The sequence below is a fragment of the Macrosteles quadrilineatus genome, unplaced genomic scaffold, assembly GCF_028750875.1.
Source record: "Macrosteles quadrilineatus isolate MER2022 unplaced genomic scaffold, UCM_ALF_1.0 Scaffold_2__2_contigs__length_208266976, whole genome shotgun sequence".
Classification (NCBI taxonomy): Eukaryota; Metazoa; Arthropoda; class Insecta; order Hemiptera; family Cicadellidae; genus Macrosteles; species Macrosteles quadrilineatus.
Genome location: NW_026542595.1, coordinates 188,659,719 through 188,677,183, shown reverse-complemented (window position 1 = coordinate 188,677,183; position 17,465 = coordinate 188,659,719). Strand labels below are relative to the sequence as shown.

The window sequence follows — 17,465 nt, the reverse complement described above, 5'->3', positions numbered from 1 at the left end:
ATTGTAGTCCCCTCCGATGACAAGGGAAGACGATTTAAGACTTAGAAGACATAATAACCTTTCAAACTGATTGAGGAATATATTTACATCACCATTAGGTGATCTATACACACTGACTACAATGATATTGCATTCGAGTTTGATGGCAGCAACTTCCAAATGTTGAGTTGAGCAAAAACGAGCAACATCCATAACCATATATTTTAGTCCATTTTTTACATAGATAGCTGATCCACCATGCACCATATCGTCCCGCGCATAGTATGTGGCCATATGATAATCTTTTAGTCTATAAAAGCCTATCTCTTCAGTGTTAAGCCAATGTTCGGATATGCATAGGATATCATTTTTAATATCGCTTAAGACTACATCTAATTCCAGGGTTTTGTCCCTTATAGACTGAATATTCAAAAACATTAACGATAAAACAGTTTCAGAACTAATAATACTGGTACGGTTGACTAGGTTTCTCACTTTGCTGGGCTCGTTTGAGGTAGAATATGATTATCTCGTAAAACGCAAATAAATAAATATATTTATAAGATAATACTTTGAGTGCAGAACACAGATGAAACTCAAACAAGGTGGAACATTGATTTATCCTGAACAAAGCTCCACCACCGAGTACCATTTATTAGCTACTGTAAAGAAATAACTAAGCTTTATTAAGCTCTACAATAGAACCTGTGCTATTAGCCACAGTGACAACCGATTGTCCAGATGAAAGGAATGTGAAAGTTGTCACAAGTGAGATGAGACGATGATACTGTGCGACACGAGACATTTACGTAATCTCATGGTTGGGCAACTAATCACCGAGCAATCCTGCGTGTTGGATAATGCTCGCTTCATGTCCACCGTTTAGCGTTTGTAATACAGAGTGTGTCTGTGGTATCCCTGTGTGGGGCAAGACTAACGTAACTTTGTGAGAAAAATAGTGACTGCAACTTCTTGAATAGTGTTAAATGTGATGGAGCTGTTATACGGACAATATCTAATATGTCAAACACTACTAGATATATTTACACTTCTACTGTTATTATTTCCAAACTATAAAGCTGTTAGAATGGCTATCAATTTGTACCTTCAAACACCATTTGGACTCTAAACTGTCTCGTTCTATTTATGTTTACCGTCTTATAGTTAATTATTATATAAAAATAATCAAGTAAAGTATTTTAGTATAGTAGGCGTACAGTAGGGTAGTATTGGATTGATAAAATTGATTATAAATGGATAAATTGGTTCATTAAAAATATGCGCCCAATATTAATTTCTTCTACCTTGTGAACTAGGTTCCATACCCTATTTACCAGACAAACAGCGCATATTAGGACCATGTATATTTGCATGTTTTGGCTAGTATCCACCATTGTCAAAATATTGCATTAGTTGTAGGACACTACAACTAGACACATTTTAAACAAGAACCAAAATTAATTGCAAACAAAAATCAAATAAGGAGTTATATATATGAAGTTAGGAATTGAATATCTAACCAAGTTTAATATGTAGGCCTCACTTACAGCAGTATAGGATGATATGGTTGATTATAAATTGATAATAGGTTCATTTAAAATTTGTAAACTCTAACACTTTTTAACGAAACTTGCATGAATAGTTTAGTATTAAAATGATGGTTGGCATTTTGTTTGGCAAATTAATTATTTTTTTTTTAATTAATTAAAAATATAAAATTCACAAAACCAAAACATTAAATTACCTACATATATTGTGAAATTATATAAATAATTTTGTTTAGGTTAATTTACTATTTTGAATAAATAACGGTCTTCTTTGGGGGAATGAAAGTAAATTAGATTTATTGACTAATATAAAAATTAGTAAAAATTATATTTTCTATTTACAGGAGGATGAGGAGTATGAGGACATTGCAGTGGCAGAATCCCAAGACATTGGCCACGCTCGCCTACACCCAAACAGCGACAATGATCCTGTGGACCGGCCACGGGCTCGTCCTAGAGGGCGAAAACGAAGGCGACGCCTGAGGAAGCGACCAAGATCAACCACACCTTCCTTCATCGAGGAATACAATCCAGAGGGGACAGTGAAGGAAGAAGAGGCATCTCCAACTGAGGAAGAGGTTGTCTACCAGCGAAGAAGGCCTTCTAAGAGAAGAAGACGACCCATCAGGAGAAAACCAGAGTTTGACGGCGAAAATCCAGAACTTACAGTTCCAAGAGAAAGGCCACCTGAAGAACCTTACCGAGAACCTTACAAAGAAGAAGGTGAATACCAACCGAGAAATCCGCCGAGAAGAAGAAGGAAAGGTGGACGGAAAAGAATGAGAGTATCAACAGAACCGACTGATTCTGTTGATGAAGTAGCTACAACCCAGCCATCTGAGGTTGTGGTTCAGTCGAACAACTTCTCATCTGAGCCACCAGGTCCAAGCGAGTTTTCATCTGAGCTTGTACAAGAAATGACACCGTCGTCAGTATTTAACTCAGCATTCACGCCCAAAGAAATTACTGAAATAAACCATAAGTTGGCACCTTTCACAGAGTTACCCCACCCAGAGGAGGAAACATCTATCAGTGTTGATTTGACTTCACATAATATTGAAGAAAATCACATTATCAATCCTTCGACTACAACAAAGGACTATGCCTGGATAAATAGATTTAATCCAAAAGGACCGACGAGAACGACTACAGAAGAAACCACTACTCCGATAGCAACAACAGTAAAATTTGGTCTGAAAGAGGAAAAGCAAAAGAGAAAAGTTGAGTCGACAAGTGAACCCAAACAAAATATTAAAAATATAGAAAAAATAATAGAGAACAGGAATAACTTATTCTCAAAAACAAGAAGGTTACCTACAACATCAGCTGTGATTCGAAGAAGACTGCGGCCTAGAAAGTTAAAAAATTCAACAACCACACAGGATTCTACCATTGACAACACCATACCGACGATAAACCCTACACAAGCAAACAATGCTGATAAACCATGTGAAGGTGACAAGTGTGAACCTAACCTAACTTCTCTATTAACCAATATAGTACCAAGCGCTCTTCTACCATCTGGCTTCCCAACTATGCCTGAAATTCTATCAACAGCTGAGCTTATTCAAAAGATATCCCAAACTCCTGATAAAGGACAAGAAGGTTTAAAGGAAGCACCAGAGTTTTCTGATTCAGATAGTGTTAACCAAACCGATGACAATCTTATAGTAATAACGCCATCAAATCTAGTGAGGTCACCTGAGTTTAGCGAAAATGGACTACCAGATACTACAGGAAGCAAACAAACAGCTGATGCTATTGAAAGTAGTGAGACAAAAGAAGATTTGCAGACGTATATCTCTACCTTATCAAATACAGAAGCCAAATCAGAAGAATTTACAACTGCATTGCAAACAGAAGCAACTTCGACAACCACAACTACTACTACAACAGAAGCTACAACTTTGTCATCCTCAACACAAACACTGCCCCCGTCTACTGCAAGCAGCTTGGAGATGACAACAGAATCAGAAAATTTAAAATTAGATGGAGTTAATGTAACGAATATCAACGACGAGATATTAGAGCTGATCATGGATGAAATGGGTAAAGCTAGAGTGAAAAGAATTTTAGAATTGAGAAACATGACACTAAGTGAACTAATAGCTCACAGAGAAAGAGGAGCTGGACATTTTTCAGCTTTTGTTCATCTAAATAAGAACTCCACAGGAGAACAAAGTTTGAAAAATCCAACAGATTCCGATTTTATCTCAGGGGAAACTGATTTTTCAACACAGGAAACAAATGATGAAGAAAAGACGGAAACAATGATTGTAGAAAAAGCTAAGTATCTAATGAGTGAATTAAGTGAAATAATGTCCAGTCGAAAGGAAAGCAATAAATCGGGGAAAATGTTAAAAGTAGAGGGGACTGTAATACCTGTTCCCATACTCCAACCAACTCATACATCGATTCAATTCCCAGATGACGGTATTCTTGGTGCATTCCCTAAGTACATGCGTGATATTACAGGTAAGAAAAATACAGCAAGTCAACCGATCGAAAAAGTACCTATATTTAGAGAGTCAATCAACACACCGCGAGAACTAACTGAAATCGACAAAAGAGAGCCGAGAGTTTTTGAAAGTATGCCAAAATTCAACTCGGAAACATCAAACAAAGACGATTTAGAGATGTCACCATACCCAGACTGGAGGATCGCAGTTAGTAAATCAACAGAAAAAAGCAAAGGGTTCCCAGGAATAAGTGAGGAAATTCTCTTGGTTGCCAAATCCTCACCAAAACCAACTGATTTAGAAGACGTAATTCTGTTGGACGAGGGCGAGGAAGTTCATCACCTCAGAAATCACATTCTAGGAGGAAAACATAATGTAGAGAGCGGAGATATGACAGACGAGGACTACCCAGAGACGAAAAAAGTTCCTCAAAGTGTGAAATCCGCCATCGCTGCTAGCGGAGCGCTTCTCGGCTTGGCGATATTTGGGTTCCTCGCAGTCCTGGTGTCTTGTAAGATCCGACAGAGGCGTGCGAGGCTACGCGCCAGACAAGATATCCTGTGTGAACATCTGGCAGAAGACCTCCGCGGCAGTCAGCGTAGTTTGACCCCTGTTCTACGCAAGTCTCCGTTCAACCACACCATCCAGTCAAACACTGCATCGAACAGACACTACTACTTGTGGAGGACACTGAGGAAAACGTTTCAGTACGAGTAGTCAAAAACCTTTGATGACTGAGACAATTGACTAATGATAGAAGTAGACATTCCATTTATCAAGTTGAACCTGTAGCCAGTTTTAGTTTTTAAATGAACTTATTTGAATAAAACCTCATACAGAGTGTGGAGATGTCAATTACTGATGTCTATGTAAATTTTTAACTAAGGCAAACTGAAAGTACAACTTATTCTAAATTGTAGCGTCTTGTAAGCTGAATCAAATGTAATAGTTTCTAGTTTCAAAAACTAAGGGAAAAGATCCAGTTTAGACAGTAGCACATTCTGTGAGTGACTCATTCAACTATTTATATTTGAATTAAAAATTTGATACAACTAGTTTATAGATGGGATGTCTACTTCAGTATCTAAAGGTCTACACTGTGACTGATCCCTGCTCCTTGCCTTATGAACACAGTGATGAAAAAGGGAAAAGGTATTTTAAATTTAAAAACATTAAAGTTCATTTTTTGTACAGTAAATGGTAAATATCCCAGCTTAACTTGTTACAAAATTAACTGGTCTAAAATGTTTTCATGAGTAATTTCAAAAAAAGAAAATTTGTTGGCTGGAATAATGATGAGTAATCTTTTATATTAATAAGCTATGGTAGCCAGCTATTTATTGTAGCTTGTCATTTTAGTTTTCTACCCTTTAAATACGATTTTCATACAGTTTTAGGCTACAGTACGAGAGAACACAATTTTATTTATTAATTAGAGTAAAAGTTATTTGGGCTATAATGTTTTTTTGCTAACATAAATGATTGCAGCGATTAACTATAGATGGTTTCATATTTCGGGGACAATTTCAACTAATTTAGTGACAAGTGTAAGTCTAAATCTGGTTAAAAAAACCATGTTACCTTCAATAATTTAATATTTTTATTTTTCATAAAACAATATTGTCTTCATACGGGAATAATAACATTTTTAGAATTAATTGAATTATTAAAGAAGGACACCAAAATATTTTTGGAATAAAATTACCCTCGAACCTAGATGTATGGATTTGAAAATGACCCTTGAACCAAGATGTATAGATTTAAAAATTACCCTTGACCCTAGATGTATAGATTTAAAAATTGATCCTCCAACAGTCTGATCTGTTAAGTGCAATACTTAAGATAAGCTTTAGTTTTAAGTTATCGTAACGGAATCCTACACAAGATGTTTATTTCCAAAAATTAAAGAATAAGAATCGTTTCACACTATTGGGTTCTTACTATTTTGCATAATTTTTTTGAACAAGACTTTGTTGCATGTATAATAAATGGATATGAAGCATTTAAATGACTTGAAATCTGCCAAATGTTAAACATAAGCACTCTGTATTCTATCTTATTTATTCTATTATATATTTCCTTTAAATGTAACTAGTATAAGGAATGTAAATTTGTATTATTGTTGAATTTTTTGTATTAAAATAAGTTTTGTTAAAATGGTTTATTTTTCTTACCATACATTTCATGTTCTAAAGAACCCTAACAAAAACCAAAATACTTAGCGAAAATTAGTGAGTTTTTGTATACACTGTTTATGCATTTTGTCACTTAGACCGAAAGTGACCCATGCTCAAGCTAAACAACAATATAGATTTTAAAAAAAATTGGAGGTTATGTGATAAAACATATTTTGTCTTACTGCTCAATGTATTAACTAAATACTTCACAAATTAAAGGTTAGTTTGGAGGAAAAGATATGTGGCCTTTTTTGGGTGTTGATAGTCAAAATTTCTCTTAAGCCTGTCTACGAGGTTTTTTTTTTTAATCTTTAAACAAAAAACTGTTGGTAATTTAAAAGTTTTTTCATAGAACTTACTAAAAAATTGAATACCACATCATCCTAGCAAGAATAATTCTTTGGAATTTCACTTTAAGCTTAGTAATTTTTCAATAAGTGCAAAATGAGTTGGCAACAATAAAACATCAAACAATAATAAGCCTTAAAAATTCTTATATTCATTAAACGCAGGTATCTGCACACACGTCTTATTAACCTATTTTAAATTTTCGTTGTAAGCAAAAAAATTGGTCAACAGCAGCTGATATCCTCAATATCAGCTGATTCTCTTTCGTTCCCACTCAGTGGTGTAGAGGGACAGGAATGCCGGGGGGGGGGGGGGGGGGGGGGGGGGGAGAAGAGTTCCCACTCTGGTTTTTCCAAAACTCCAATAAATTTGTCGACCCATGTTTTACCCAAGAGATGGTGAGATTTCCTATAGTGGAAAAATTGTGACTACACCAAAGTTCACACTAAAGGCAGGTCAGCCATGCAGTATTCGATGAGTGCCGAATATTTATCTACTGGCAAACTATTTTTGTGGGTATCTGCCAATTTCTGAGTAGAGGTGCTTAAGCAGTCTGTTCTTAGCGGTTATAGTGAGTATTTTCATAAGCTACAAGCACTGACAAGTAGACAAACACCCATTTACACTAGTCTTGATTAGACTTGCTCTGCAAAAGATGGAATCTCCCTGATGTCACTTTAGAAAAGCAATTGAGAACTAACTGTGGATTTACTGCAGTAGAACAGAAAAAAATAATTTGAATACTAGGTATATTAAAACCGCTGTTATAGCGAAGTTGTTGTTTCTTTAAAAACAGATGTCCAAATTACGAGAGCAGGCCTAATTGTTAATTATGAGATAAAGAAGATGTATTTTTGCACAGGAATTATGCTTGATTTTGATGAATAGGTGTACTCTATTGTAAATGATCATTAACTCTCTAAAGTAAAATTAAAATGTAGAACATTATGTGCTCAACTTACCGATACTGCTCGTAGGTGAAAACCTCCCTCAATATTTCACTGGCAGGGTCTGACATGTTCTGAAAACCATCATTAGCCCTTCATTAATTGGGGAATTTCCTTAGAGTCCAAACTAACAAACATTTGGTTTCAAGTTAATCATTTCATAAAGGAATTAAGTCAAAATAAAACAAACCTTATGTTCGGTCTGACTGAATCCCATTACGTTTAGCTAAACGTGCTAAATTCTATATTTCAGTCTTTCCAAACCTTTTTTTATTGTACCACTTTACAAGACATTAAAGTTTTTGCATACCACCATTGATTTTTGTGCAGTAAAGAAGAAATCCCACATATTATATGGACCAACTATAGCAATTTTCTTTATTAAAAAAGTACATTGTTGAAAGAGCCACTCATAGCGTTTGATACAGTCTAGGATCCTATTTTCTTTCTTAGTTTTCAGTGAATTTCCCATAAAGGGAATAAGCTATTACCGTAGGTCTCATGGTAAGACCTATACACGGGATCAATTTACTTTTTCCTTATGATGATTTTACGTTTATTGGGAAAATTAGAGTTTTCTCATTTTTTACCCTAAAAAAAAAGAACTTCCCAATTATTTATCTTCAAGCCTTTTTGAAGAGCTTAAAAAAGAAAATATTTTGTATCTTGAGGAATGTTTGTACGGTTATTAGCTACAGGGAAAGCTCAATACAATTTTAATTTAATTTACACACACAAAAATTTAATTTAAAATTTCAATGTTATTCTAATGGGGAATAAAGGAATACATTGTAGTTTGCTTGTTTACAGATATATTTTGATCAATTTTATTTATTTTATACTTAGCTATCTGTATATCGCTAAAAACTAACTATATTACCCTCCCTGTAGCAGCAAACCTAGGTACTTGTTACAACTAATGTTATTTCAATAGATTTGTAAAAATCAAATCAGTCAAATGGAAATTCACTTCATGTTTGCTGCTGCCGGGTATTTGTGACTGTGATAGTTGACGTGACATAAAGATGCTATAGTTTTCAATAAATTTACTTTTCTGTTTAGCTTGGTTAAAAAAAGTTTGTGTGTTTGTCAAGTTACATCAGCACACTCTGTCGCTGGTTAAATTCAACTGTGTGTTCAGTTTTCTTCAAATACCGATTAGTAGTCAAAAGTACAACTTATTCACGTTGATCTAACTAGGGTGGAATATCTGTATTATTTAATATTTTGCAAACCGACTAACTTAGTTTCCACCTTTCCCTGGAATACTGTATTTAAAAATTGATGAATTCCTAAATAAATCACTGAATGGGGGCGCTAAAAAAAAGTAAAAAAGCGACTGTAAAAAGTAACCGATAAGCTGACGCACCAGCACAAAGCACAAAACATCCTGATGTATAATACTTAAACATCACCACGTTTACCACACTGTGTACCGTACCACAGGCACTGCTCTATGTTTTGTTTTGGTAAAAGTATAACTAAGAGTGAACATTTTCAATGACAACACACCTGAAACAGTCTGTAGAAGTATGCATATTGCCGGGCAATGTTTCTACACTGTTTTAAAGCACCCTCTGAAACATATAACAATATTAGTTGTCTCAGAGCTTCATCATATCAACGTTACAAGAATTTCCCGTTATTGATATTCATTATTTTGTTAGATGTGAAACAAAAGATAGCAAAATAGAAGAGAAAGAGAAATTATTTTAACTTGACTAGACTTTTAGGGCTTAACCCTTTGCGGTCGAATGGTGAGTATAGGTCGCCGCCCGCCATTTTCCCGACTGCTCAAAAATGGCGACCTATAATAATAATAAAAAAAAGTTTTTTTTGCAGTTGAATATGCGAGTATAGGTCGCCGGTTGCCATTTTCCCGACTGATCTTACGGCAAACTATACTATACTCAGAGAAAAATTCTACCTCAAAGGGTTAATAATCGAGATACTTTGCAGATGGTGACTATTGAATAGTATAAAGTATATATTTATCTTACGTAAAAATTCATTATTGTAAGCATCAAAATCAAAAACTAACAAATTGTAACAGACTCAAACAAGAATGATAGCACATCATGCATTGGTTGTATGGAATAGAGTTTTGGGACAAAAGTACAAAAGCAAAAAGCTATATTCAAAGTTAAAAAAGACCAATATCTTAAAATTTTCTTGTCCTATACAACAATCTTGATCTATTTAAAAAAACTGAATCCACTAACTATACCATGTACATTTTACAAACCATGCTTTTCATTTTTTAAATCTTAATATCTAGTTGAATGAATACCATCATGAATACTTAGTATCAATAAAACCTCCCTTTTCACAGACTTGCTTAATTTGTAAATCTGCCACATTACTAAGACAAATAAAATTAAGTAAGACAAATAAAATATGCAAGAAAATTGCAAAAATCAAATAAATTAAACAATTTAGAAAGTAAGTCAATTAAAACCTCTCTGAACGGAGGCAGTATTTCTCAATACCTAGTGTAGGGGACCCCTTGAGCTCCTGAAGTTCTTGAGCAGTGAAGTACAGGACCGTAGTGTAAGCGGACGGTAACATGTTCAAGTATGGGGCCCAGAACGAAGGGCCTTCACTGCTGAATCTTTCCAAGAGAAGAAATAATGCAAGAGCGACATTAGGCATGTGCTTTAGCATTGTTTCATTTGCGAGTAAATATCCTGGAAATAAAAAAAACATTACCGGTACATTTTGTTTGTCAATTTTCTAGGTTACTAAAAACAAATGTTTTGACCTTACATTTGTCCGTCTGCATGGGCTTCTTTTAATGGATAAAGCAAAGCAAGAAATGTGCCGCTACAATACAAGATTGAATTGCACTAATTAATTTTAGGTGGCGTTATTGGGATTAGGTCTGCAATCTAAAAACCCATTTGTTTTGGGAACAAATAAATTTAATGCTGTAATTTTTAAAATGTTAAAAAATGCTGTACAAATTTTGTAATTTGTAAACTCTTTCTCTACACTTGACAAAGTCCCTCAGGGGACAAAAAAATAGTCTGCAAAGTGTATTTTCTACATGTTCTATGGCCTACACAAACTTTGAAGGTAAGCTAGCTGCTATCCTCCTTTTTCTCTTTCCCATTCTAGTAACCCTGCTATCCTCACAACAAATCCAAAACTTTAAATTACTTGGCAAAATTAGAATTTCACTTTATCTGATGGGTACTCTTATAGTATTTTCAACTAAAGGCTGTTTGAGTTGGGAAGAGAGATATCTTTGCATAAAGGAATATATTTTTGTATTTCTTAAGCCTGAGTAAACCCACTTAGGTAGGCCAGCAAGCTATCCTAACAAAAGTCTTTATAGTTTAGCAGTAAACCTTTTTGCATTGGCTTGATTATGTACAGGTTGGTATTGGCCTATAGCCACATTTACACGAGACCAGTAAAGCAAGCAGGTTACTTGAATGCCTCTAATGCATTTCAAGTTACGTGAGGCAAGTAACCTGCACACCAACTAGCCACAAGTAATCATGGCTTAAGACATAAATCAGTAATTGGCAGCAGTACAATCTGTTGAAGGCTCAATTTAAATATATATTTGTTTTCATTGTAAATTCAACTGTATATATAGAAATGGAAAGTCTCAATCTATCCCAATTGTAAAAGGTCTATGGTTCTTGAACAATGGCATGCTTGAAATATGTTTCCATAGAAACCATTTATTTTATTCATTCAATGACAGTAAAAGAATGCAAGATGAAATTTTTCCTCGTCAAAATTATTTTGAGGAAGAATACGGATTCAAGAAAGTTAATTATATTTGCGCCATTCCAGAAGGTAAAAAGAAGAGCAGTTCTGGAAAATGAAAAATCAGCGAAAACTTGGCAGAATTATTCCGTTCTTGCCACTATTGCTACGTAAGAACTATCAGAGTATCATTATAGTAAGTAACCAAGTAGCAACTCCTGAGGAAAATGGTAGGTTATAGAACTACACGTATGGTAGGTCTAATGTTGTATTACTTCAGTAAAACAAAAAGGATCCACAAAGTTAAAAGGATTGTTTAGAGTAAAGTAACAAAGGATTTGTCATGGAAAAATGTTTGAGAAACATGATGAAAGAAGGAGATGAATTCAACTATGGATGAGGAGATCGCATTTCTGAGAAACTTAAAGAGGATTAAACTGAAGAGTTCTGCAACAACACTGTGAGCTGATTGAAGACAAGTGGGGCCGAAAACAAGCACAAGTCCTGAAGAGGATTACAAAAGTATAAGTTACAACCAACTTGTTAGTATTAAGTATGCTCTGTATCTAGTATTAAGTATCTTTTGTACCTAGTGTTAGTATTTTATGTTTCTGGTAATAAAGTATCCGTGCGCTTTCCTACTTCAGCGTATACGGAGCGTCCCCTGGGTGGCGGATAGGGGGAAGGTCGGTGGATCTGCTTGTCAGTCCTCCCGGCTAGGTCCGATGGACCCGCTGACCAGAAGTAGGTGCGGTCCTCCATTCATATTGGGGGTTGAGGTTATGGGCTAACCACCCTCCCTTGTGAAACAACTCTGGTTATGTATCACCTAGGGAATGCCTCGGACAGGATGGATAACATTGGACAACGACCTTAGCTGTGTCATAAGAACTTGAGATTTGAAGCTGGAACGTTTGCTCGCTAGCGGTGCCAGATACTGTGGACATTGTTAGGAGGGAACTAGAAAAGTACAAAATGGATGTAGTAGCCCTGCAAGACATTAGGTGGCCAAAGGAATCATTAATGCAGGAGACTTTACCTTATAGTGGTAGATATGATTGTAAACATCAAGCAGGAGTGGAATTTGCCATCAATAAAAGTATTGTAGATACTCTAGTCAAAAAAAAATTAAAAAAAGGATAATTTATTTTTTATCCTTTTATAATTTATAAAAGGATAATCCTTTAAAAACCTATCTGTGATGAGATTTATGACGAGAAAGATGATTTTAATAATCAATTATAACAGTTAGTTAGTCAAACTCCTAACTATAATGTAAAAAATAGGAGATGCTAACGCCAAAGTTGGCTGAGAATATATGGAAGGACTATTGTGGAAAGAGAGTTTGCATGGTACAGCTCGTGACATTTAAGCTGGCACTTGGCCGATCGCTACAAGTACCTATTTAAAAAACATTATGTCCCGTCATGCGGGTTGCATCAACTGTCGTTGCGACCCATATGAAGGCGCTCAAGTACATAATGCAAGGGGTGTAAACCCCGTGAGGCAGCGGAAATGTTTGCAGTCCGGTCTTTTCCCTACCTCCACCCTCCTCCCGCCTACACTGCCCACGCTAGGCCAAGTGCCAGCTTAGATGTCACGAGCTGTAACTGTAACGACAATGAAACTAGGCCCCTTAGCCACAAATTTTACAATTAATTGCAAGCACCTTATTCTCTAGAACTAAAAACATCTATAAAGAAAGATGGGTATCACCAGATGGAAAGACTAGAAATCTAATGGATCACATTTTGATTGATAAAAGACACAGAAGTATTAATAGACAATTTTCTATTGCTTACAAAAATAAGGCAAAAAAGCTATACAAAGAAAAAAGAAAAATTATCAAAGTGGAAAATAAATTAGGCCTAGATGTTAGCAAACTAAAAAAAAAGATTTTGTACAAAATTTTAAATTGAAATTAAGATATAGATTTGAGTCATTAATATAAGGAAAAAACCATGTCCCAAAATGTTGATTATTACTGGGATAAACTGAAAGATATTTATTGGATGTCTTAAAAAAACTTAAGCTTTTAGTTCTCACGTTCTGTACCGACATGTTAAAAAATTCCTTCACCGCAGACACAGAACTAGTGACGCGTGGTCTGAACTCACTGGAGCGACGTCAACAATTATTAAGACATAAGACATAAGACATAAGACGTTTATTTGTCATTTTTACATTTTTACATGCATGGACAAGTGAAGTTGTTTTCATACAATTGTATGCGTAACATATTCAATGAATACCTAAAAAATATAAGACATAATCTGAGGTTCAATGAAATATAAAAATACAATAATACAGAGTTGATACAGGGTATTGATGCCAACATTCATACACTTTATGGTTAGTTACAATTAGTTGTAGGTCTAATGGGACAGCCCTTAAATATGCTGTTGCTGTGGTTTCCATATGGGTGATTTTTTTTTCAGCACAACTGACAGCATTTTTTTTACATAAATCTCTACAGGTCTTGATGTGTTAGTTAACCCAGTTCTCTTCAAGTGAGTTGGTGTGTGTTTATCATAACATTTTTTGTAATGAACAGTATCTCCTTTTTTATTCTTTAATTTTATTTATTTATTTTTCACTCTAAGTTTTAGTGCGACGATGTTTTCCACATTACTTCATGTCCATAGGGGGTCACGGCATTATCACTAAAGTAAAATCAATTGGTGATAGGCCTTCTCCTTATTAGAAAACCTCTCAATCACAAACTACTAGCATTAGGAATAAGCTGATCTAGTGGTCGCTGGTCTGGTCCAAATACCAATGAATTTTATCTAAGTTATATGCCGCAACCTCTAAGGTAATGTAAAAACAATCCAGGGCTGAAGCCTGGTTTAATAATGAGACAAGTTCCCCTAAACAAACTCTAAGGACAATGCAAACTACTGCAGCAACCTACCTAGTTTCGAGGCTTGTACAGACTCTGCAGTTATCATCAGTTTCCGAGGTACAGCAACAATAACTTCCCCCTCTGATACATCTCGCAGTGCGACCAACCCGAGACCGTGGCCAGGAAACTCAGTGATGCCAACACCTTGAACTTCAGCATCGTGGTTTTCCAACCAAGTCAAAAGACCTTCCTGGTTCTCGACTGTGCGATTAGGTAGAGGGAGTTTCAGCTCTAGAGATAATTCACACAAGTATATTATAAATTTTATCATCTCTACTCAACATAGTGTTATAGTCTGTTCACAACATTTAGGCGGTTTGAGGTATATATTGCAGCTGATTGGCGTTTTGGCAAACCTCAGCTGTTAAAAAAACTCTTGTTTTAAAGGAAGGATCAAGTGGAGGGGATAGATTTCTTCCCCTAAAACCGCCTACATTTTGTGAACCCAGTACAGTATCAAATCTCTACATAACATGATTAACATTCTCTGGGTCAAATAAAACAGCGGGCTGAATGAAGAAAATGTAGCTGTATGGGGCAGATAAGTGGTTAACGTAGTATTCACCTGGTAGTAGTTACCTAGTGTTCAGGTTTTCAGGTAGTTCTCTGGAAAAAGTCAGTGAATTTTTAATTATTTTGAACTAAGCCAAGGCCTCCAGCATGACGTCACGATAGAAGACGGCAATGACGTAATTTTGCCGTTTGTGATCAGCTGCTTGTTTTAATCTTTCATTGGAAAATAAATAAATAAGTACTTATACGTCTATCGTGACGTCATGCTTGGCTAGCATTACGGCCTGTTTTTTTAGTGTGGCCTTGACTAAGCCCAGCTGTGCTTTATTATTGGGCTTAAATATTAATAGGTCCTGACAATAGATGCAGCTGATTATACACAATTGTAACTTAATCATCACACTCTATTCTAAACTCATTCTGCATTTATATTTAGCTTCAGATTTAAACCATTTAGTAATATTATACTGCGTTCACAACATTTTGGCGGTTTTAGCGGAAGAAATAAATTCCCTCAATGTCTTGATCCTACCATTAAAACATAGCTCAACAGTTGAGATTTATCAAAACGTAAATCAGCTGCAACATACATTAAGCGGAACAAAATATTGGGGAGCTTACCTTCAAACTGCCTATTGTGAACACAGTATAGCACATCTATCTACTGTTTCCCATTGTTGAAATCCTCAATACTACCAAATAAATGGTTTTTGAACAAGTTTTGGCTGTAATCCATCTCATCTAAAGACATAGATTTCCAAGAATAGTGTGGAACTGACTCACTGTATTTTGTTGTTAGCAACAGCAGTTTTGTATAACGTAAATATGAGATTAATTAAAGGGTTAATGTAGGCAGGTATCTTTATTATTGGTACAAGTTATTCTGTAGATTTCTTTGTAAAATTGGTTTTCAGTTAACATAAAAAAAGGCCTTCAGTTCTATTTGTGTCCAGCAAGACACTGATCAGAAGTTTTAAAATAAGCTTAAAAAGAACAGGCCTACTTACTGTCATTCACAAAAACAAAATAGCCTATAGGCTTACTTACCACTTTCTATTGTATTGATTTTATTTAAAATCTTTTCAATTTCTAAATGAACTTCCAAATCTTTGGCAATGTTTGTTGCTGTGGTTGGTTGAACTGTAGTTGACACTGAAACACATTTAACAAATTTAAAACAGCAACATTTAATTTGTTACAAACTAAAATGTGTAAGCTTGAGCTAACTTACACTACACAGGAAAGGACTTGGAGAGGACAAGAAAAGGAAAAGGGCAGGCTGCAACAGGAAACGACTCGAGGCAAAACAACTCGCCATGTCAAGATACGTGCAGATTTTTGTGAATCCTCAATTTAAGATCACTCAACTGACAGATTTTGTTGTGTAATTTGTTTTGCCGCATGTTCTGTCCTTTCCCTCTGGGCTACACCAAGCCAAAACATAACTTATGTAGTAAATTTCAAAACTAGCCTACATTTTAAGGATTGTCTGACGATGTACGTTTGGCCATTAAGTTATTTGCCATAAAACGCCAGCCTGGGGCTATCAAAATGAATTGTATTGTAAGTATAGGGCTAAGTATTTGTTTTTTCACATAAGTTAGGCCCTAGCCTGTGTTAAGAATAAAGAATATTTTTTTGCCATTAAATAACAGAACGTTACAATAGGCATTGTCACTGCAAAAATACATCACAGTCAGTCTATAATACAATCAATCTTAGCGTCTTAAAATTCTTCTACAGTGTAGAAAATTCTTGAACAGTGTGTTGTGGTTTTGGAACATCCAACATCAACAATAATTGGTTGGTTCCTCATATAGATGTGCTAATTATTTTCGATTGTTATGTCATTTATTTGGGCATAGAGAAATGTAAATTAATTGGCTTTAGTTCTTGCAATAAAGGGCGGGTTATATAGCCACCAACCCGTTCTGAACCAACCCAGTTCTGAAGGGGCTTAGGCCTAATGTTGACAGCAAATTAAACTCACCTTTCAGGAGTTTGTCTACTAACTGATTAACTTCATTCCTTTTTTGAGGGGAAAGTTTAAAATTAATTTTCTTTTTATCCTGTCCTTGAATTTCCTTAACTGGGTTATGTACTGAAACCTTAGAACTAAGTTTGTTCTGATGTTTTTTACCCATTTCAGATTTTAAGTATGATTCCTGATTTATAGAAATGTGTTACTGAAAAACAATTCAAGATTTTTACTAGGTTATTAGATTATTAAACAATAGTAAGAACAATTAACTAAATGTTTACTCCTGACATATTTACTAACAGCAAAACATAACCTTAAAAGGTAAAATCAACAAAATGTAGTGTAATCAGCTGTGTTGTCAGGTAATGTTTATGTTGAAAATATCAAATCACAAATAAACTGCACTAAGAGCGTCGATTATATACACACGCTGAATGTATAGTCATAGTCAATGGCTATGACTTGGACATACTCAAGTAGAATAGAATAGATTTATTGGCCATTCAGTAATTACACTATAGTTACAATAGACTTCGTCAAGTTAAAACAATAGTTAAAAATCAATAGGTAGTAATAAATACACGGATACATAAAATTAATAATCTCTACACTACTTTAAAAATCGCAGCCTCTTATCTATAAATAAAAAAAACCATTAATGTGGTTTAAAGGCCTACTTTGAAGCAAAACATATAATTTTTTACTGTTGGTTAAATGCATAGTCAGAAATACTTTGAAGTTCCAAAGGCAATTTGTTGAACAATTTAATTCCTAATGGGTATGGGTTCTAGGTTAATCTACAAAGTATAGCTTTCTTGGCCAGTTGGCCACACGAATTAATGGTTTATCAACAGAGTTGGTTAGTCTATGCTATTACTGTAGGTCTCAT

At 35.1% G+C, this 17,465-nt stretch overlaps 1 protein-coding gene across 1 annotated transcript in view; it reads right to left on the bottom strand.

Moving 5' to 3' along the window:
- LOC128986542 (actin-histidine N-methyltransferase-like) overlaps positions 1 to 16,878 on the bottom strand; it is a 62,575-nt gene extending 45,697 nt beyond the window's left edge. Inside the window, exons 1-6 of the mRNA XM_054406956.1 lie at positions 16,586 to 16,878; positions 15,643 to 15,747; positions 14,092 to 14,313; positions 9,947 to 10,144; positions 8,970 to 9,034; positions 7,473 to 7,531 (exon numbers count right to left, since the gene is read on the bottom strand). Of these exons, the coding sequence (XP_054262931.1) occupies positions 7,473 to 7,531; positions 8,970 to 9,034; positions 9,947 to 10,144; positions 14,092 to 14,313; positions 15,643 to 15,747; positions 16,586 to 16,739 (803 nt within the window). The 5' untranslated portion in view covers positions 16,740 to 16,878. The remainder of the gene's footprint in view (positions 1 to 7,472; positions 7,532 to 8,969; positions 9,035 to 9,946; positions 10,145 to 14,091; positions 14,314 to 15,642; positions 15,748 to 16,585) is intronic.
- Between the last annotated feature and the right edge of the window lie 587 nt (positions 16,879 to 17,465).